Source organism: Anneissia japonica, unplaced genomic scaffold, assembly GCF_011630105.1.
Source record: "Anneissia japonica isolate Jap-2015-1 unplaced genomic scaffold, ASM1163010v1 scaffold288108_len519018_cov203, whole genome shotgun sequence".
NCBI lineage: Eukaryota > Metazoa > Echinodermata > Crinoidea > Comatulida > Comatulidae > Anneissia > Anneissia japonica.
Window position 1 is genome coordinate 220,534 of NW_022728501.1, and position 22,647 is coordinate 243,180.

At 35.4% G+C, this 22,647-nt stretch overlaps 2 protein-coding genes across 2 annotated transcripts in view; both read left to right on the forward strand.

Annotated features, from left to right (window-relative positions):
- Nucleotides 1–18,024, forward strand: part of LOC117114201 (microtubule-actin cross-linking factor 1-like) — a 50,615-nt gene extending 32,591 nt beyond the window's left edge. Inside the window, exons 57-89 of the mRNA XM_033257794.1 lie at nt 554–786; nt 884–1,117; nt 1,306–1,452; nt 1,797–2,222; nt 2,332–2,649; nt 2,876–2,990; nt 3,671–3,888; nt 4,271–4,588; nt 4,794–4,960; nt 5,890–6,049; nt 6,267–6,474; nt 6,654–6,889; nt 7,127–7,360; nt 7,652–7,798; nt 7,994–8,419; nt 8,638–9,073; nt 9,230–9,444; nt 9,745–10,062; nt 10,171–10,337; nt 10,561–10,720; nt 10,912–11,125; nt 11,407–11,642; nt 11,830–12,063; nt 12,515–12,661; nt 12,835–13,260; nt 13,418–13,738; nt 14,210–14,324; nt 14,574–14,788; nt 16,023–16,340; nt 16,611–16,777; nt 16,957–17,116; nt 17,294–17,537; nt 17,882–18,024. Of these exons, the coding sequence (XP_033113685.1) occupies nt 554–786; nt 884–1,117; nt 1,306–1,452; nt 1,797–2,222; nt 2,332–2,649; nt 2,876–2,990; nt 3,671–3,888; nt 4,271–4,588; nt 4,794–4,960; nt 5,890–6,049; nt 6,267–6,474; nt 6,654–6,889; nt 7,127–7,360; nt 7,652–7,798; nt 7,994–8,419; nt 8,638–9,073; nt 9,230–9,444; nt 9,745–10,062; nt 10,171–10,337; nt 10,561–10,720; nt 10,912–11,125; nt 11,407–11,642; nt 11,830–12,063; nt 12,515–12,661; nt 12,835–13,260; nt 13,418–13,738; nt 14,210–14,324; nt 14,574–14,788; nt 16,023–16,340; nt 16,611–16,777; nt 16,957–17,116; nt 17,294–17,537; nt 17,882–18,024 (7,823 nt within the window). The remainder of the gene's footprint in view (nt 1–553; nt 787–883; nt 1,118–1,305; nt 1,453–1,796; nt 2,223–2,331; nt 2,650–2,875; nt 2,991–3,670; nt 3,889–4,270; nt 4,589–4,793; nt 4,961–5,889; nt 6,050–6,266; nt 6,475–6,653; nt 6,890–7,126; nt 7,361–7,651; nt 7,799–7,993; nt 8,420–8,637; nt 9,074–9,229; nt 9,445–9,744; nt 10,063–10,170; nt 10,338–10,560; nt 10,721–10,911; nt 11,126–11,406; nt 11,643–11,829; nt 12,064–12,514; nt 12,662–12,834; nt 13,261–13,417; nt 13,739–14,209; nt 14,325–14,573; nt 14,789–16,022; nt 16,341–16,610; nt 16,778–16,956; nt 17,117–17,293; nt 17,538–17,881) is intronic.
- Nucleotides 18,025–18,832: 808 nt separating this feature from the next.
- LOC117114206 (microtubule-actin cross-linking factor 1, isoforms 1/2/3/5-like) overlaps nt 18,833–22,647 on the forward strand; it is a 57,009-nt gene continuing 53,194 nt past the window's right edge. The window contains exons 1-2 of the mRNA XM_033257804.1: nt 18,833–18,939; nt 19,523–19,652. Of these exons, the coding sequence (XP_033113695.1) occupies nt 18,874–18,939; nt 19,523–19,652 (196 nt within the window). The 5' untranslated portion in view covers nt 18,833–18,873. The remainder of the gene's footprint in view (nt 18,940–19,522; nt 19,653–22,647) is intronic.

Consider the following 22,647-nt stretch of genomic DNA (forward strand, 5'->3'; position numbering starts at 1 on the left):
CACATAAATGATTGGTAATTTGTGTTCAATTTCCTAGTATTTCTAATATAAAAGTCAATAAAATTGTCATTATATCACAAACTATTAATCATCTAAAATGGGGAAATATGTATTTTGTCTTGTTATTCATATCTTAATGACCAGGGGCAGATCAAGTGATGTCCAAAGGGAGGCCGAAAGTAGGGCTGATCGAGATAACACCACCCTAGTGGGTCCGGGGTATTCCCCACGAAATTTTTGTTTTGTAGACGCCCGAAAATAACCTGAGGCGTTTTGAGTGATCACTTTTTTCTCTTTCTTTCTTTTTTTTCTTTTTTTTTTTAAACTTTCCAAAAGGGGCCCTTCCCCCCCAAATCTGCCCCTGATGACTAACTTTGGTGAACTTCTCAATTCATAACTAATATTTAGCCTATTTTATATGTGCACTTCAATCTATATAGAGATCCTCATTCGTTTTTTACTAACAAGCCAGATAGCTAGATAAAGCTTATCAGAAGATTCAGTGTTTGTACTTGTAATTTACTTATTTATTTTTTTTTCCTTACAAATCCAGAAGACACTGATGTTGAAAAAGAACTTTTTGTGATCAACAAACGGTACAACGAGCTAGACAGGGTCATAATAGGATTGTTAGATGAACTTCGAGTTATGCATCTTTGGTTGGATAAAAAGGATGCTGTCGAGAAGATGACAGACCAGGTGAAAGAGATGAATGGAAACCTTTATGAAAAGAAGCCAGTTAGTAGAGAGTTGATCCCACTAACAAGGGAGATGGAGTCATTTACGGTATGATTATATCAATGTTTCAGACATTTTTGAGAATAACTAATCAAAATTATGGCTGTTATTACATAGTGATTTAATTTTATCTTTTTATTCCTAGGCTGTTAATTCTGACTTCTTGGCAAGCAAGCCATCCATTCTTGAGGCAATCCATGGCACAGAGCAGTTCCTCAGGGACAACCATGATTCCTTTACCCCATTAATACAAAAAGAATTACAGGATAAAGTCAATGACCTCAGGGCTGAGTTTGAAGCACTTTGCACTAATTCAGATGAATGGCAGAGGGAGTCACAACGGTTTTTGGAACACCTTAATGTGCAAGAGGAAGAACAGGTAAACTTTTTTGTTTTCTGCTTTTTTTATATGTAGTAGAATGTTTTTTAATAAAAATGTTTTCTCATTTTTTATTATCTTCAAATATTATTTTAACATTTTTTTATATCTTTTTCGCAGTATGTCTGTTTTAATTATTAAATGACGATTGATTATTCTGATAAATCTATTCTTTCTGTTTTGTAAAGGTTGCACTTAGCGACCGATACACTAGTATTTGCCAAGGACTTCAGAATATGCTTGATTGGGTTAACACTGCAGAGAATGCCCTGGCAACAGAACAACCTCTAGCAGAGACAACAGCAGATGTGCCCCAGCAACTCAAGGAACACAAGGTTGTGCAACACTTGCTTTATTTTACCCTATCATAGACTACTCCTTTGCATCCTTACCCGTATTGTTCCTCCCTATTATTCCTTATGTTGGCTGGTAATCAATTTAAGGATTTCTCTAGTAAAACATCTGTAAGTCAGTGAATAGTGAAATGTCTCAATCTGTATATCATTTGGAGTTAATAACTTCCTCTTAAAATATGAGCAATATTGTTATTAATTTTTATTTTTTATAATATGCCACTAATGATGATATACTTTAAGACAGTAATTAATGCTTTATTCCAAATACTGTCCATTCTGATATTTCCATATTCTGGATATTAACTGATTTCTTTCCATTTTAGATCATTCATGAAGACATTCAGGCTCACCAGACACCAGTTGTGCAAGCCACTCAGGACTCCCAACAGCTTCTAAGACAGCACGCCCAGCACCTTAATGAGGATGAGCGCCGGAAGCTCTCAGAGTACCAAACAGACCTTCGATATCGCTTTGATGCTGCAAACACGGAGTCGCACAACCGCCTAAATAAATTAAAGTTTGCAGAAGAGGATGTTTCTAAGTTGGAAGAGGAAGTAAAAGACTTTGAGAAGTGGCTCGATTCTGCAGAAGCTTCTTTGGATGCCTCAATGGAAGGTATCAGCAAAGACCTCTCCAGTAACAGATCCCACTATGGTCAGCAGAAGGGATTCAATGAAGATGTTATTGCTCATTCAGCAGATCTGAAGTACATTGTAAAAGCAGGGCAGAAAATATTAGATGGAGCCAAGGTAAGAATCATCTTACTACTATTATGATTCATTTATTATTACTGGATTATTAGGAAGCAGGGTTAAATTATGCAATGCTTTGCTGTAATATTCCATTTCTTAATTTTAGGGCTACAAGCAAGATTTAGCTGCATATCGTGAAGTTGTACCACGTCAGGTTGTTCGTAATTTCACCGAAAATCCTCCAAGCAATGTTATCCGCAGCAAGTTGAACCAAATTACAGCACGCTATGAGCGGTTGAAGCTCAGCAGTAAGGATCATTGTGGAGAATTGGAAGAGGTTGTATCACGGCAACAATCATTTGAGGATCAATGCGACCAACTTCAGAGTTGGTTTCAGGATACGGAAAATACAGCGAAAGCAATCATGCATGAACCAATTGGAGCAGATCCTGTTGTGGTGCAGAAACAGATTGACAAGCTAAAGGTAGAGAATACAATTCTTGAAATTTTTTTTGTGTTTATCTTGCTTGTCATACATACTAAAAAAAAGTACCTGAAGCTTTTTTTTTAATGATTTATAATTTGATTTCTGTATTGTATTTCTTTATGCTGAGTTTTAGTGGTAGATATTTTTATGATAAGCCTACAAACTGTTTTGAATTGGTCAATTTCCTAGTATGTATAGTACGAGTTCTGGCTTCCTTCCCTAGACATTGCGAACAGCTGTCAGTGGTCAGTTGAAGGACATTGATAAGACAAAAGAAACGGCACATGAATTGGGAGCCATACAACCAGAGCTAGTCCAAGCAGCAAATGCCAGTACAGGTGAGATATAGTGGTATATTGTTAACAGGCTAGTATTGTATGTGGATCAGTGGAGGATTTAAAGGGAACAACCGGTCAGGCCCTTTAATTTTCCAAATTATAAAAAAAAAAGGGAAAAAGAAACATTACATTCTAAAATTTATGTCTGAGAGTGTCATTTCTGGCCATCTAGAGGTAAGTGCCATAATCATAAATGTTTTTCCACAGCCATAACAATGGTGGGGATTAGGCGTACACCTTTGAAAGTCTCAACCTGTTTCCACCACACCCCCCCTCCCCCTTCTATATCAAATTCCTGGATCAGCCACTGTAGATCTCCCAGAGATGACTTCTTGAAACTTGGGACCCCTGCTACATAGGTGGTACCAATGAGATTATTGTCATACCATCCTCACCTCTGGCTAATTTTTGGATTTTGTATATCAGGCTCATAATTTATTTTATAGAAGAGGGTTAATAGTACCTGTGCATTCAATCTTTACCTAAATGTTGCATGCAATTATTTTAAAAAAATGTGATTTAAAGTGTCAGATTTAGGCAGAAACATCTCAGGTTATTTTTATCATTACTTACAATAAGTCCTTCAGTGTTTATATACTAAAAACATCACTGCTTAAACATGCTTTTCAATTATTGTTTTACTGAAATTTTATTGTTTCTTAATATTTCATTAACAATAGAACAACTTCTGTCCCGCTACAACGTACTTGACAATCAGATAAAAGAACGAGATGCCGTACTTCACACAAAGTTGGCTGAGTCACAGAATGTACAAGATGGTCTTGATGACCTACTGGATTGGATTGATGGTGCCGAAAAAGACTCGCATAGAATTGAAAAAGGGACTATTATTGTTACCAAACGTGACCCACTCTTTGCAACCATTCAAGAACATAAGGTAAATGTTTAATATATCTTGAAATTGAATTCAATTGAATTGAATAAAGCTGATCCACGGTTTTGTAACCACTTGGGAACATTTGGTAAACCTGTAATACTGTCATGATAGAATATAGAGAGGGGAACCTTTTTTTACAAAGTTTCTCCCCCGGGTTAGCTACAACTTTTCAGACCATTAAAGAACACAATATTTTTGTTCAAGTGGAGGGGGAAGAGAGACATAATGCATTTTAAAAGGTCTCAGAAAACCCTTAAAATTGACTCAAAATTCTAGTTTCTCAAGACCCACACTAGAGCTTTGGTCCTGGTTGGCCTCCACCTTATCATGCACCTTTGCAAACAATGCAAAGAACATAAAATTTCTCTCATACTTTTTGCAGGCTGTTGAAGAGACAATTATGAGTCAGCTACCACGTATAGAATCAGTGAAGTGCCAAGCTGCCAAGCTCATTGAAACATCTGAGCCTAAAGTAGCTCGCACAATCCAAAGCAAAGTAGATGCATTGAGTGCACGGTATGGTAAGCTCACCATTGCTACAGACAATTACAAACACATCTTGCAAGAGATTAGTGACAATCTTGAAGTCTTTGAGAAGGAAGTGGAGACTTTGGAAGATTGGTTGATTCCAGTCTTGGACAGACTACAGTCAAAGGATATCGGCAAACTGGATCTGCCATCACTGGAAAAAGAACTTAAGGTGTGTAAAAAAATGATAATGATGATAAAGAAGTGTTTGATAATTATACTAGTAACAATGAAACATTCCTAATACCTAGATAATTAAAAATAGTAAAGTAAACAGTTTGTTTTGTATAACAAAGATTAAATTACTATTACCAACAAGTAATAATGCCATATTACATAATCTATGTAACTGTTACCAATTGTGTCTTCATTTACAGGAGATAAAGAAACAGATGGGTGAGAATAGACTACGCTTAAAACGTGTCCACTCAATTGGTGATGGGATGGTACGAGACTCTAAAGCAGTAGACACATCATACATAACAACAGTTATGAGGAATGTGGATCTAAACTGGAGATCACTGGATGAACTCCTTGCTAAAAGGTTAAAGTTTGTTTTTCAAATACATAATTGAACTATCTATTTTCAACTCTCTATAAATGCACATGTATCCTTAACTAAATTTCTGATTGAGACTCCTGTAGGTTCTTTTATTCAAAGATTTACGAAAGAGAATGAGGACATTTGCTTTTATGAAGAGTTGTCTATGGTAGAACCAACATTTCTTTTTGAGAGGTCAGGCCTGGAAAGAATATTTTTGTGCCTCCGATCTTGAAAATGATCAAATGCCTCCAGCACCAAATGTTATCTTTAGACTATTATAACTAAACGGTAGTACATTTTGTGGTTTGGAGGAAGCATAAATATCAAATTTAATTACCGGTATGCATTAAATTTTGATTTGTAACAAAAAACAAAAAAACAAAAAAAATTTTTTTTCTAAAATGCCTCAGAGGTAATGGTCATTGCCTCTGACCGCTGGTCGCGCACTTTTTCCAGCCCTGTGCTCCTTACCATAGACTACAAACATCGCTACATGTTTGCATTACGGTATCTAAAGAGATGGCAGATGTTATTTTAGATAAATAAAATATATTTACACCTTTTATTTGACCCAAGCGGTTGGTCGACCCAAGCGGTTGTGCTCAAGACCTCAGTTCAGACTTGGCCAGTGTCAGATTTCAATTTGAATCTTATTATTTGGCTCCTCGAATAACCCTCATATTGAGAGTTAGGCGGGTAAAGGACAACATTGTATATGTATGTGTCCGTTATATGTTGTAGTTATGTCTGGTGGCACTGCGCTGCGGCTGCCGCAGGTGCCCAGTGGCCCAGCCCAAATTTTCAATTTTCATTGAATGCGGACCAATAAACAGTACTGCCATTACATTTTTTATGTTTTCTACAATTAGTTTTTGTATTTTGACACAATATTTCCCAAAATATTTTTTTTTCTCAAATTACCCTCACAGGTTCAAGCAGTTTGATTCAAAGGCAAGAGCAAACAAGAGATATCAACAGTACCACAGAGATGTCACCCATTGGCTGGACACCATGGAGCACAAGGTTGATAGTCTGCTTCCAGTTGCTGAAGACATTGTAACAGTGCAAACCCAAATGGACCAAGTAAAGGTGAATTATACTGTCCTCAATGTTTGCTAAGTATTTTACTTGTCTGAATAAAAACTGTTGCCAATCTGTAGTATTTTATTCATTTCAATCAATGATATTTTTGAATGTGCTTATTATCAGCTACTGAAAACTGGAAAGATAAAAAGTGTTTAAATAAATAATAAAGGAATAAATTTAACAACGTTTTTCTTTATGGCAATTCTTAAATATAATTTAGCCCCTAAAATCTGAGGTCAGTGCATACAAGCAGAAGGTCACAGATCTGAACAAGTTAGGCCAAATATTTGACAAGTTGATGCATGAGGAAGAATCACCGGTACACTCAAGACCACACTACCGGTCACTTCAGGTTGGGTCAGCTGGTGATGGTGCTCTACTCCCTCCTAAACCAGCAGATGTGGAGGAGACGACCTTTACAAGTGAAGGTATTTATTAAAAGATGACCTAGAAAATCAGTGCTAGCATTTTGCTTTGCAAATACTTTTACCTTTTGGCTGCATTTATGTGTGGTTATTTTATTCTAAAATGGATGTTAATAAAATTAATTCTGGCAGTTATGTCAATTTTCAGCAAACATGAATAATACTTAAATTCACTATTTCAGAGGAAGAAAGTGTGATACAAACAGAACTGTCATCTGCAAAGAAGCGCTATGATACTTTAGTAAATCGCCTGAATGATCGTGATGATGAACTTGCTATGACTAAGGCATTCTTGGAGAAATCTAACCAAGTGGGTGGCTTAGTAGAATGGGTTACACAAGTTGATTCTAAGCTTGTGCAATCAGCACCAAAGAGTGAGGAGTTAGGGCAGCTCAATGTAGAGTATGAAGTTTACAGGGTAAGTATATGTGTGTCAGAATGTATTTTGATGAAGGATCCTGTTTGGAAATTTACTTCTTTTAATTGTGCACATGAAAATTACCACTTTTTCAAAAATATTGCCTAATAGTAACTTGAATTTCAGACCTCCCACTGAAAGTAAGAAGAACAGTGATAGAATTCAGACAAAATTCTGTATTGGTGTGTGTATGACAATGTATGCATTATTATTTACAAACTTTTAATTTTTATGTAGGGTATACTCTCTGATGTGTCGGCCAATAAACCATGCATTTTGGAAGCTATTCACACCACCGAGCAGTTTTTGGCCGACAAACGCAATCAAATCACACCACAACAGGCACAGCAATTGGAGCATCAGGTCAGTGATCTCCGCTCACAGTACGACAATGTGACACAGAAGTCGGACGTTGTCTACCGACAGTCGGAGACCAAGCTTGACCAGTTGAAGCAAGTCGTTGAAGAGAAAGTATGTTCATTTTAAAAATTATTTAGTGTGTTTTCAAATCTGTGGTTTATGTCACCTTTGTTGCAATCAAAATATAAGATTGGATATAACTACTATATTGTACAGTTTTTAAAATGGAGTGTGGAAATACTGACATTAATAACTTTATAATGGGCAGTATTGGAAATTACTTTCACAAAATATGGAAATATGAATATACCATGCAGCATTACAGTAATGCAATTAAATTCACAATGGAGTCACAAAATACATCAAAATTTAATACTGAAAATGATGGGTTTTTTTTTACAGACCAAAAGCAAGGAACAATATAAATCAGCCATACAGAGCCTGCAATCAATTAATGATTGGCTGACTAAAGCAGAGCATGACCTTGGGTCAGAGCAGCCTTTGAGCCAACAAGGAAGGCAGTTAACTGATCAACTTAACCAACATAAGGTAAATTCAATATACTTGAAACTGATGCTCTTTCCAGCAGAACTAATAAGTTATGAGATTTGGGAATGATTGAGCTGGCAATTTTGAACACTTAGTTGCAACTGAGTTGTTTTGGTTAATAGTTCTCTTCTACCATTTCAGTGCCAACTACTGATGCAAATCAAGATTCTAATCATGGTGTTTTGTTCTTCTTAGGTTCTTCACAAAGATGTACTTGCCCACCAAGCTCCAGTATTGGAAGTTATGCAACAGCTTCAACAGGTATTGAAGCTCCCTCAAGACAAACTAGAAGACATAGAGAGACAAACACTGCAAGAGGGTCTGGAAGATCTAAAGGCACGCTATGAAACAGTACATTCCAACTCCCATGCTCGATTGTCAAGACTGCAGTATGCAACAGAAGACATCCAGAAATTTGAGCCAGAGGTTGAACACTTTGAAGAATGGCTGAAAGAAGCAGAACAAAAGCTGGAAGAATCTACAAGGAATGTTGAGACAGATGCAAGAGGCCTTAGGAAGCAGTACAGTTTACAGAAGGCATTCACTGATGATGTCATCACCCATGCTGCTGATCTGAAATACCTCAATATGTCTGGACAGAAGTTCATAAATTCTTCGAAGGTTAGAGTTAATTTTTGATAGAGAACAATCAACCAGTTAACAATTTCAATTTCATGCATATCATCAAGAAGAATTTATGCATAAAGTGCTTGTTTATCTGTATTTTATTTTATCTGCATAATATTTTTTCAGCTCTTAATAATGGAATGAGCTAATCCTGTTTATATTAAGAATTTTGAATTTTTAAGCTCAGAATTTTATTTTGTGAATAATTTCAGAACTACAAGGAAGATTTAGCTGAATTTCGTGGCAAGGTTCTTCCTAGGCAGTTTACCAAGACATTCAGTGAGGTGTCACAACCAAATGTTATCCATGACAAGCTCACAAGTGTAAACACTCAATATGATCGTCTGAAAACCAGATGTTTTGACCACTCTAAAAAGCTGCAAGATGTGACAGAGAAGCAGCAGAAGTACTTCTCTACTAGTGAGCCATTGACACCATGGCTTGATGAAACAGCCAATAATCTTCAGCAACTTCTAGATGAACCTGTTGCAGCAGAACCGATAACAGTGCAGCATCAATTAGGCAAACTTAAAACTGTTGCAGATGACATTTTGATTCATGGCAAAGAAGTGGAGAGGTTAAAGGAAGCCAGCAGGGAGTTCTGTGAAGTTCATGACGGAGTGAAAAAAGATGTGGCTTATCAAACAAGTAAGTAAAACTATATTTGCGTGGTTAGTCCTCTTTAAATCACAGTTTTATTGGTTCAAATTCTGTAAACATAAATATAATAATGCAATCTTTCTTATAAAATGTACATTTTAATTAAGATTCAATCAAAACAAAATTATTTTATATTATTTTAAGGAGAAAAGGTCGACAAATACAGTGAATTAGAAGCCAAGATAATGGAGCGAAGCAACTTGCTACAATCAGCCTTGGCTGATTCCAACAACGTTCAGGAAGGTCTGAACAACCTAGTCCGACAGATCCAGGATGCTGAGTATGCTCAGTCACGACTTGAACAGGCACCAGTGATGATGAGGAAAGAAGCGCTGCTGGAAACTGTCAAACAATATGGGGTAAGGATCGTAAATCACCAGATTTTAAGTTTTGTGCTTAAAGATAGGTGGTGCTATCTCCAAAACAACTCATTGTTGAGACTTCAAATTTTCAGAGGAAATTTAGAAGTGTTAAATATACTCCCAATTGATATTACCTCAAAATCGACAAAAATGTCAGTTACATTGTTTTGCCGCAGGATGGCCGTTCAGCCCTTCTTAGCATATGTTCTGTACCCTTATGAAAATATTGGTTGGCCTGGTGGATTAAATAAGATTAACCTGTTAATTATGATTTTTTTTCTCTTTGAATTTCTATAGCATTTGGAAAATAGACTAGAAAGTCTTCGCCCAAATATTGAGAAGGTCAATCAAGCAGCTGCTAGCCTTATTCAGACAAGTGATCCCAGTGTTGTCATGAACATTCAAAATAAACTGGATGATATGAATGCCCGCTTTGGCAAGGTTCTCAAACCCATCAAAGAGCAGAGTGCTACTCTGCAAACAGTCACTGATCAGTTGTGCCGTCTACAGAGGGAGACAGACGAAGTTGAAGACTGGTTACTGCCAACCCTTGACATTTTGGAGTCAAAGGAACTCAACCAGAAGGATTTGGCAGAAATGGGAAGTGTGCTGCAGGTATGGAAAAATTCAAAAGTATTTTAACCATCATTGTATTTGTCTTCAGACTTATCAATGTTTGTCATTATGATGATTATTAATATCATCTACCCTTTGTTCTTACAGGAAATTGAGAGCAGTCGTGCCCAGTTTGAACCAGAATATGAAGAAGTCCACCAAGTAGCAGACGAAATGTTGAGGGAAGCTAAGACTAGTGATGTCAACAACATTACTGCCCTAGTTCAAAACCTAGACCAGAACTGGGCTAAACTGGATGATCTTTTGAGCTTTAGGTAAGAGCAATATTTAATTCCATTTAAATTAATTTGTAACTTTCCCTCTTGCTGTTACTTAACACTGAATAATCTGTTATTGGCTGTCTGCTAATGATTCTAACAAATCTTCTTCAAACAGCTATGTTAGAAGCCAATTTTAAAATAGATAAATTTGTTGGGAAGAAATAAAACTCATTGGTTGCAAGTTTCAAGATTGTGTTTTTATTGGGTGATTTTATAGGAAGAAACAACTTGACGAAAGAACAAGACTACGTGAGGAATACAACTCCTTACTGAGTGAAGTTAACACATGGTTAACAGGGATGGAACGGAAGAAAGGTCAACTTGGTCCCATACCGACTGATGTTGAGAGTATTCAGAAACAGCTGGAAGAAGTGAAAGTAAGATTTGAAAATTTTTTAAGATATGTTTCTGAAAAGAAAGCTAATACTGTTTTTTTTTTTTTTTTTTAAATCTATGGCCAACTTCTCTTAGTGATAGTATTAATTTGTGTGTTCATAGCAGACAAGAATACAACAAAAATTGATGACTGATTTATCTAGATAATGTTCATTAATTTTTTTTCACATAGCCATTCAAGCAAGAGGTTGTAGAATACAAACCTAACATTATCAAGGTGAATGATCTAGGCAAAGCATTAGACAACTTGATTCAAGATGCACCAGAAGCAATCTCCAGATTCCATCGCAAATCAACAGAGGTGATTACATCAACCCCAATTGCTCAGCCTGTAATGTCAAGACTTCGGGGACAAGAAGACTTGAATGTCAGTGGACTCTTAGAGGGTAAGTCAATAGTTAAATATTTTAAATACATTCTCACAAGTCCACATTAGTATGCTTGCATTTTTAGATGAGGCTACCCACTTAATCATAGCCTATAACATGGTGGAGAACTTTAATATTAAGTTATTTTTGATAGGCATAGATGGATAAATACAGGTTTGTAATTATGAACTCAACTCAATGCCACTTCATATTTCTGTATTAAATATAAAAGGGTTTCTATAAGGAAGGTATACTTAAGAAATTTTCCTCAGTAATGTATTTCTTTTTGGATATTTCAGAGAAAACTGAAATCCAACGTCAAGTGGATGATGTCAACAAACGCTTTAAGGATCTTGATGTTGAACTTGATGATCGTGAGGATGAACTAGAGTTGGTTCTGGAGACTACAAAGAAGTTGACTCCAATGGAAAGTGTCATCGAATGGATCACTGCCACTGAGGATACATTGAGCACAAACCTACAGGCAACACCTCAAAGTCTGACAGAGCTTCAACATGAACTAGAGACATTAGTGGTCAGTGTTATTGATTAACATGTGTCTATGTTTGAAGATTTCTGTTGTAATATGTATTTTTTTATGAAAATGTACAGTATGTGCATATTGTAAAGAAAGACCTAGCAGCACATGCAGAGATACAAAAATGATTTGTCCATAGATCCAATTTTTTGTACTTCAATAGATTCAGTTTTTTTATTTGTAGGCTGTTGAATCTGAGATTGTCTGCCAACAGACTCCAGTACAGGAAGCTTCTGTTGGTGCAGATCATCTGATCCAAGAGCGGGGCAGAAATCTTCGACCAGAACAACATGAGGTTCTACAAAACCGACATACAGTCATGAAGAATCGCTTCAGCAAGCTTGCTGGCGATATTGTTGAGCGCAAGAAGGCAATTGAAGACACCATCCAGAAGAAGCAGATGGAAGAACAAGAAAAGGTACCATGTTTTTATAATTAGACATACTATATTTTAGTTAAAAATGATGTTGATATACTCATGCATTATTGATTTATATAGTATGTACAGTACCTTTAATAACATTGTCTTTACTTTATAATTATAAATTTATATAAGATATTTTAGAAAGTTTATATGCAGAATTTTCTTGTTTACATTGGTGTAATATGTGGTATGTTTTATTTTTTTGGTGTTCAACTGTACAAGCTTCTCTTTCATGTCAATACTATTCTAGTATATTTACCATATGTAGTTTGATCAGGTAAGTGCTAAAGGTGGTTGGTTAAAGCAAGCAAAATTAAGCTTTTGTATTATAGAACTGCTTTATAAAGCTTGTTTGTGCTGTCTCTGTTGTACACAATCATAATCATAGTCATTGTTAAACCTAACATGAACAGATTGTTTAAATATAGAACTATTTTCTTTTTAGTCTTCACTGGATCAGAAAATGTCAGATGTTATGAATGAAATACAGAGCTTCTCTGATTGGTTGAGTCAGACAGAACAGAAACTTGGCTCCGCCCAGCCTATGAACGAACAGGTTAAGTCTGTATCAGTACAGCTAGACAGACATAAGGTAAAAATCACCACTGACAATAAGCATATTTCCATATAAAGGATTTTTTTATTAAACAAAGCTGTGTTTGTAACAGAAAAAGTCGTTTTACAGAACCGTATGCAGAATTCTATACAGTAGTATCAGAAACTAAAGAAACCTCTATGTTTATCTAAATTTATTTCTGTGTATAGGCATTACACCAGGATGTTATAGATCACCAGCCAATCATGTCACAGTCTCAGCAGGAGGTTGTTCTATTGCTGCGACAACATGGACACAAACTTTCACCAGAAGACGAAGCTCAGTTAAAGTTTACCAGCGATGATCTGAAGCGACGCTATGATGCTGTCAGCGGGCAGTCACTATCCAGAGTGAATAAGTTGAAGTCAGCATTGGAAGATTTGCAGCAGTACAAAGAGGAATTCAAAGAGTTTGAAGATTGGCTGCAGGAACAAGAACAGAAAGTAGATAATCTGCAGAAAGATGTTGGCCGTGATCAAACAACACTGACCGATCAAATAGAAGAGATGAAAGAGATCATGGAAGATGTCAGTGACCACAAAGGTGACCTAAAGTTTATCAAGAGAGCTGGTCATAAATATTTGGACAGTGCCAAGGTCAGAATCTCTTCTTTGTTATAAAAGTGAAGATATGTAGTGAAGTTATTTTAAAACTGTCTGTATCACCTTATTTTTGTTATTTTCACTCATATATTTGCGATGTTTTGGTATTGAAATATTAATGGTAAGTTGTATATCAACTCATTACTTTCAGGAATTCCGAAGTGGTCTTGGTGAATTCCGAAAGTCGGCCATGCCAGCATCTTTCAACAAGTCATTCCTGGAGACACCTGAGTCAAACATCATCCGTGATGAACTTGCAGACTCGTACGAGCGTTACATGAGTTTGAAAAATCGCAGTCGTGCCCACTACAAGGTCCAGAAAGATCTTGTTGGGAAACATCAGAAATACAAAGGAGCTTGTGATGTTGTGTTACCATGGCTAGAACTTGCTTATGAGAAGGTGTCAAAGGAAGTTGCAGAACCAATTGCAGCTGAGCCTGAGAATGTAACCACTCAGATGGACTCTCAAAAGGTCAGTTCTGATTACTGACAATACTCCAACAAGGCTCTACAATGTGATTAGGTTGAAATTTATATTTAGTACTGGGCCATTTTTAGTTCCTATGCATGTAATGCAAAAAAACTTATAATCAATTGTGTTTGTATGAGTGTGTGTGTGTGTGTGTGTGTGTGTGTGTGTGTGTGTGTGGACATCACTGTATTCCCACTGCACTCAATCTTGACAGACTAACCCACATTACCCGTGTAAAAATTTTCCTAAAAATTATTTAGTTCCTGCATCCTTCCTCAGTAAAGCTGGTTCCTTGTACACATTATGGAAATTCATTTTCATGGTTTTTTTTTTTTAAAGAATAATAGTATGAAAATTTAAAAGTTATTACATTATTATTATTCTTTTTTATGATTATATATATTAGAGGTTGGTAAATTTGTAATTAATTTCAGTCCATTTTTTTCAATATTTTTAAATGTTGTTTTTTAGGCTCTACATGATGATTGTGTTCTACACACCAAGGATATTGAAAAACTAAGGGATTATGGGAAGGATCTGAGTGATGCTCAAGGACAGGTCAAAGATCAAGTAGAAGAAACAATACGTAAGCTATGATTTTGAATGTCTAAACCTTCTGATAAATAAGAGTTTCAAACTCGGTTATAGAGCATTAATGTTCTAATAAAGGCTCTATATTTTTTTTGCTGCTGTTGCACTCAGCTGTTGTGGTTTTTTTTAATTGATGTTAGGGACTCATAATGATAGATAGTTTGTAGAGAATCATGTTGAATATGATCAGTTTGATATTTTAAAAAATGATTCTCTCTATCTATCTACTCTACTTTAACCAAAGGTGATGTTACTGAGAAATATAACTGGATGGAATCGCAACTAGCAGACCGTAGCAACAAGTTGCGCACTGCAATCGTAGTTGCTAACAGCGTTCACGACAATATCGACCAGCTGCTTCGCTGGGTGGATTCCACAGAGAAAAGTGTCACCAAGCTCTCGGAGTCGCCTGTTGTTGTCAAGAAGGAAGCCCTTTTGGAAAGAATTCAAGACTTGAAGGTGAGTTAATTGTTGTTGATTCACAAGTTCATAAAAGTGAAAGTAATAAAATGACAGAGCAGTAATATGGAATATTTAATGTATACTGTACTGGATAAAGTAAACTACTGTACCTTCAATTTACTTCCTCCAAGTGATATAATCAGCAAGTTTGTGAGCACTGCTTGGGCTGAAATTTATGAAAAATAGGCAATATTATTCTTCTGGCTAGAAGTTCACAAACAAAATAAACCTCAAATATGAAAATATTATGGTTATATAACAAAGTTTGATTACTTCATATGAAAATATAAACATTTGTATTTGTTCTCAAAGCTGTGTACATCAAAATTACGAATACTTACAAAGGTATTTATGTATAAGCTTTATATTTGTAGTTGGTTTGGTGGCAATATTTTTTTTAAATATATTTTAAAAAATGTTTTTTGGTATTTTGTAGTTTCTTTGGGTCTTTTTTAGTTTGTGTTTCTTTTGTGTACCTTAACAATGTCATTGGTCCTGTTTGCACTTACAAAAGAAGTCAACGTTAATAAGACTTTGCCTAATTGAAACCATAAACACAAAATTTTAAAATTGCCACCCCAATTTTGTTCCATTGTAAGTGCAAGCAGGGCCTATTTTTGTGTTACTATTTTTAGCGTAGAAACTTTTGTTTACACTGTTTCTTTGGACACAATCATTGGTTAGTTATTTTAAAATATGTTAGTTAAATTTGATTTATATTCTCTCTGTAGGGACAAACAAATTCAATTTTCTTTCCTTATTGTTGTGTTTTTCTATTTAAACTCAATTTCTTTTTTAAATGATGACTGGAACATATCTAAGAGCGGTGGAGGTATCTAGACCCCTCTAGTAAAAGTATTATATAAAACAATAATTATTATATATACTTGAAAATTACAGTTATTAAAAAATTAGGCTTATTCTTGGCCTGATTGGACTAGCCTGGAAATGTACTGCTTTGTTTTATTTTCTATGAATATGTACCTGAACACGCCAACTAATGTTTTTGTTCCCTCAACAAGGACAATCCTTAAAAAAATAGAAGCACAAATTATGTCGATCACTAATCACCATGTTGTCTTCCTCATTCATTTTTCACCATGTTTACGATAAGAACAGTACAGTATAATTTATATGTACTTAGCAAGTAATACTTGAATTAATTACAGTATTAACTTATTTGCACTGAAAAAGATAAGTTATTTATATCAAATATTTTATTTCTTTACAGTTATTACAAACAGATATTGAGAGTAACAAACCAGCAATTGATTCCCTCCACGAGTCTGCTATGGCTCTAATAAAGACCAGTGATCCACAACTTGCCCAGAACATCAAGGGCAAGTTGGACATTCTGAGCACTCGCTATGTCAAGGTTAGCAACATTGCTAAAAACCATAATGAATACCTACACAAGATGTTGGCCAAGCTGGACCAACTCCAAGCAGAGGTTGACAAACTGGAAGACTGGCTCATTCCAATGATTGAAAGGCTTGAGTCCAGAGACTTCAACCGGATGGAGCTCCTCGAACTTGGCATGAAATTAATGGTAAATAATCAAGTATTTGATATATTTAATATTTGATTTGATTAATATATAATTTTATCACATATCACTGTTTCATTTAAGAGGTAATACCTTTACTGACACAACAAATTGTGATTACTGCTTCTTCCAAAATAACGTACTAAGTGTTGTCTTATTATTGTAACCATCTGCAAACATATTTGGCACCATGTAATTTAGACAAAACAAATCAATAAATATTCTTGTATCTTGTTTTAATATTAAAATCATTCCCTATGCTATCCACTTTAGGAAATCCAACGAGAAATTGATGAAAATCGATACACATTCCAAGACATCAAAAGACTTGGCAGTGACATCACCAGAGATCCAAAAACATCAGACACCAGTAGGATTACTGACATGATGGCAAACCTCTCAAAGAACTGGGAAACTTTGGAAGCACTGATGCAAAAGAGGTGAGTTAATGACATCAAAATATTACTGTCTTCCATTGTTTGAAATTTCAGCATGTCTCTCTTACCACTGATACATCCCTTGCTTATGAGACTACAGGTAGTTTACAGTGCATCAGTTAGTTTCATCCTGTAGTTGGCAAGTAAGAAATATAATCCTCTATCAACATTATCTACCTCAGGAACACCCAACTACAAGAAAGCCAAGAAGCTCACGATAAGTTTAGTGAAATTGCCAAAGCTACCTGTGACTGGCTGGAAAATATGGAAGATAAGGTTGATGCCCTTCCTCCTATCGCCATAGATATTGAAACACTGAAACAGCAGCAGCATCAACATGAGGTAAGAATGGGTTATACCATTATTTATGTTGGGTAGATAACAAAAAAAACCAGAGTGTTTATATTCCACAAACCCCTGCCGGTATTGTTGGCTATGGTTATGGTGCCCCTGCCTTAACCGCTCAGCCTTTCGACTTACACAAAAGATGGTAAATCTCTTTGTTTCCTCACCTTCTAGCCTTTAATTCAGGAGTATGATGGGTTCACTTCCAAGATTGATGAAGTGAATTCCCAAGGAGTAGCATTGGAGAACCTGACACAAGACTCGGAGCCCTCTTCGACAAAATCTTCACCCTTCCGGCGGTCTCGCTGGTACTTACAAGCACGCTCTGACACCCGCAGTGTTGAATCACGAAGCCACACATCACGTAGGAGTTCTTTTGGTTCAGAGTTGGACCAGAGCTCCTTCCTGATGGATGAAAGTAAGTACTATCCTTTTAATGCTTATTTGACAGATTTCTTATGAAAAACATTTTTTTCACTTCAGTCTATAAACATTTGTACTGTTCTATTGAGCTTTGCAACTGTTGTTGTGTTTTTAAGATGTATTTGCTGTCTGCTGTTACACTGTTCTATTTATAAACACGATGCATATTGCCAAATGGCGAATATTTTTCTGACCATGGCATTTCAACATTTGTGTACTAAATAATGACCTATATTAAATCAAAACATGGTTGACTGTTAACACAAAGGAGCTTATTAGCCTTCATCAGCTTGTTTTTTATTTTGTTGCTGGGTGATCATAACACTCTTCTCTCAGCAGTCACTAAGACACACGCTATGGGGGTTGTTGGTCTGTTTGCCGACGGCTCGACCCAATGCAGTTTTATGTCAAAACTAGTCACTAAGACACACTCTGTGGGGGTTGTTGCTTTATTCACTGACGGCTCAACCCAATGCAGTTAAATGTCATAACTAGGACTTCATTAAGTTTTCTAATACAATTCAATGATAATAATTGCTGCGAAGCAGCCAATTCATATTCTTGACAGCAATTTGACCTCTGAAAGGTCATTGTTTGTCAAAAATCAATCGCCTGAGACAACTGAAAAGCGGAGTTTCCTTCTTTCGTTCTGCTGGGTAAAATCAATTACTTTAGGCGACGTTTGTAGACTAACCTACTCGTACCAACGTTGGCATGTCGCGACGCTGGAGTACTATTCAGCATTTTTACTATATTCCTAGGTTTCCTATTTCTACGTTTAATCGGCTCATGTCTCAGCCACAATATTTTGAGGACAATATTATTTACGAACCCAGTTAAACTTATTTACTAGCCTATTTCAACGTGCTAATTATTACATTTAGGCGACGCTTGTTGTAGACTGGTATAGTGTTTGTGGAAATAAATACCATTTTATACACATGCGCAGATCGATTCGCCAGAGATGTGTATAAGAGACAGCCAACGAGCAGGTTAACAGCATGACCCTCCCATTTATAGTCCTGGGCCAAGAGAGGCAAACACAAGTAAAGTGCCTGTCTCAAGGACACAAGCATTGCGACGAGAGTCGGTCTCGAATTCCCGATCTCACAATCAGAAGTCCAAAACCTTACACACTGCCCCACACGCTTCCTACAGTGAAGGTAATGATGTTAATCAAAACTACATTAAATTTTTTCAATTGTTAGAATTATTGGCAGAAATACAGAATCAACATACAGTGACAATAAACAAGAATTTTTTTTTTTTTTTTTTTTTTTTGACACGAGATGTCAAGTTTAGTAGAGTGGATCAGAAACATTGAGGAAGATATGGAAGACAAAGTTATTCCTGAGGTGAAGGTTCAGCAAGCACAGGCTATGTTACAACATCAAAAGGTAATTTCAACCCAATCAATATACAGCATAGATAACAAACAGGGAATAAATTGCTGCTTGCCAGTTGGTATCAAATTGCAGGAAAACGGTGTGGTATCAAATTGCAAGAAAACGGTGTGGGGATATGGACTCCTCTGCAATAGCCTGTTTCTGGTGGTTTTTTTAGGTTGCTTGGTAAACTTCAGGATTGATTTAGTTTTTTGGTTGTTCTTTTTGTAACATAGCGCAAAGAGATCATGTAGTATGGGCTTTACAAGTCCCCAACCATTACTATTGACCATTTGACATACAGTTAAACTTGCCCGTCCTAAGTCGAATAATTTCTAAGTCGATCTTATTTCACATGTCTAATTGTTGTGTTTTCCATTAATTAAAGATCTGCAAGTAAAAAGTATGCAAGTCAAACAATTTTTCAGTGCCATTTTTTATTCGACTTTGGGACTTTGTAGTTCGTCTGTAGTTTAGTTTGCATTTTACCTTTCAAGATTTAAAAAAAATGATTGTTTTTTTTAAATTTCAATATCATTATAGCATATAGAATCACCATTTTAATTACCATTTTCTGTCTTTCTGTCACATTTAGGACACCAACAATGACATTGAAGAGCATCAACCAATGATTACAACCCTTCAAGGCCTAGCAGATGAGGTCACAGTTAACAAGATGCATCAACCAGGGGCAGAGGCTGTTATAGCAGAGATGGCAGGATTTGGTAAGTTGAAAGTGTTTCTTATCCTAGTCTTTATAGTTTTCCTTTCAATCAATCAGTCAATCAATCAATCGATCAATCAATCAATCATAAGCTATGTAATTTTAAGATTCATCAAATGAAGAAATGTTCAATGGCACATGATGACAAAGTGGATGTACTTTATTTAATATTGCACCTACACTCGTCTATACAAAAATAATATTTTGTGTTCCAACATATGAAATGTTTTGAGTGATTATGCATTATAAATATTGTAGTTAGTCTAATCTCTTGTTTTGTCTTATAATTATTCTCATCATTCCATTCCTACTAAACTAATTATCCCAATTTCAATTTCGTGTGAAATTTCTTTCGTCATATTGATTTTCCTGATATTGATAAAAATATAATATGCCATCATATTTGATATTTTTTGTTTTTGTGGCTCTCTATATTTTGTGCAATAATTTTGTTCTTTTACAAGAGATTCCATACTTTATGTCATTTAATTAGACATGTGGTTTGTTTTGGAATCCATTTAATAAACATTTTAGGCAAGACTTTTTTATTCCTTGTTTTGCAAACCTATTTTTTTTAAAGATCATCAGAGGAGAGCGAAAAAAAAAAATAAAGTTTTGTTTTCTTATGTAGCTTTTTCATATTCTTAGATGGGGGAGAAAATAAAAATAAAATGTATTGGTAAATGTAACAAGAGTAGTAATGGGATGGTTAAATGCTTTAAATTTATATAATTAAGAAGAAATATACATATCTTATCTTTGGAGATTTCAAGGCAGAGAGGCGTAATAAAAATAAAGAAAAACTTCTATTTTTTTCTGAAATTTCCATCTTTTGGTGGCAGTGGGTACGCTAATTGACCAGAAATAAAATTTTGTTTTTATTGGAAATCATCATTATTTGTGGGCGGCGGGTTCGCTAAACAAGGTATAAAAAAGTCCTGCCTTTTATAGTACATTGTTCCCAAAATTACTAATGTCATGTTTCAAGTTACATTTCAAATTACAGCTTTGCAGGTAAATTTCAAATGTTGCACTAGTATTACAGTATATGCATTATGCCATTATGTTGATACATTACTAGTATTCTTAGATTTCCAGGATTTATATAAATTTGAAAATATGAAAAATATATAAATGAATATAATATAGATATGAATAAATGAAAAATAGAATTTGTATTTAAATGATGGATATTCCGATTGAAGTGTAAGACAATCCAAACCCTGCCTCCACCAAATACAATTTAAATTGATTTTTTTCAATGATTACCACTGCATTACAAATAATGACTCCACCGCACACTTGTCATGAAAGCTGGGAGATTCACATCATGAACAATGCACCATCAATATATCTATGCAGAAATGAATAATATCAGATAGGCAAGTCCATTATATATGTAGGTGTGTAATTTTATTGAACGATGTGTTCTGTGCAACTGAATACTCTTTATGGCAAATTACAGGAAGAGGACTATCTTCAAATTATATTTTATGCAATTTTCCTTAGAGGATGGTGAACTATTTAGATGAGCATGAACTTATTTTTAGAGAAAAAAAAATCAATTTGCTTATGTCTGATTTATATTGGCAATGGTAGAATTTCAGATTAAAAAATTGATTACTTGAGCTTTTAAAAAAGATTTACTTTAAAGAGGGAAATACAACGAGGTTGTTGCCATGGCAATATCCTAATTGATGTAATATCGTCATGTGTATTCTGACTTTGAATAATGAAAGGTTCTATCATTTGTATATTGTACATCTGCTTCCTTGGCTGGATATAAGATTATAGCCTCTTAAATCGAAGTCATTTGTGGGGCAATCTCTGCATTTCCATGCTTTATTCCTTGTATGCTTAGAGATACTGATAGTATAATACATACTCCAAGTATCGAAATGCACGCCATCGTATCAGGATTCAATATTTTGAGATTAATTATGTCATCATCCTGATGATGACATTCCTGATGATGACATAATTTATTTCGAAATATTGACATAATTAATGTTGAAATATTGACATAATTAATGTCGAAATATTGAATCCCGACACGATGATGTGCATTTCGATACTTGGAGTATTTTATTTTTTTATTTATTTATTTATTTTTATTTATATAGGCACACAATACATGTGCCAAGGATTGTCAATAGCGAATATATCACCGACACGATGATGTGCATTTCGATACTTGGAGTATTTTATTTTTTTATTTATTTATTTATTTTTATTTATATAGGCACACAATACATGTGCCAAGGATTGTCAATAGCGAATATATCACTATATTCGTCATCGTCATCGTCATCACTATATTCGTCATCGTCACCTACTTGTAGGTGACGATCCCTTACACAAGACAAACATATACACATGATGCTTTACACAAACTAAATCTCAATATGAGATTTAGGGAGTGCAGTTGTTTTGGTCGTGAGAAAAAATCCTGCAACTGGCAGGAATTGAACCCAGGACCCTGGGATTGGAAGGCAAGCATCTAGGCAAGCTATTCAACTCCACTATGTATTATACTGTCTTATCAGAGATTAATCAGTGGACCTTTCGGTTCTTAGAGATAGAATTATTGATCAAGTCGAGCTGACTAATTATTTATTGAAGTCTTATCCAAAAGTGACTTCAATAAATTGGCAAATTATATTATTGAAATAAACTGCATGCAGATTGATTCTCTATGTATTGTATGGTATTTATTTTAAAAGTTCAACACAAGTACAATTGAAACATCGCAGCAAAAGAGCTAAATTGAGTTTTAAATTTACAATCAAGAGTCTATTTCGTGAATACTTACCTGGATAACCGACTAATTGCCATTGTTCCCAAAACGGAACACCCCCTCGAAAATAATGGAACAGTCCGACCCAAGGCGCCACGTGCGAACCGTCTCCCTAACAAACGTCCTCATTCCCTTTTCGACGTTGTTCGAAGTTGGATACACCCAGCCTTTGAAATTACTTGCAGTCTTTTCAAGCTAT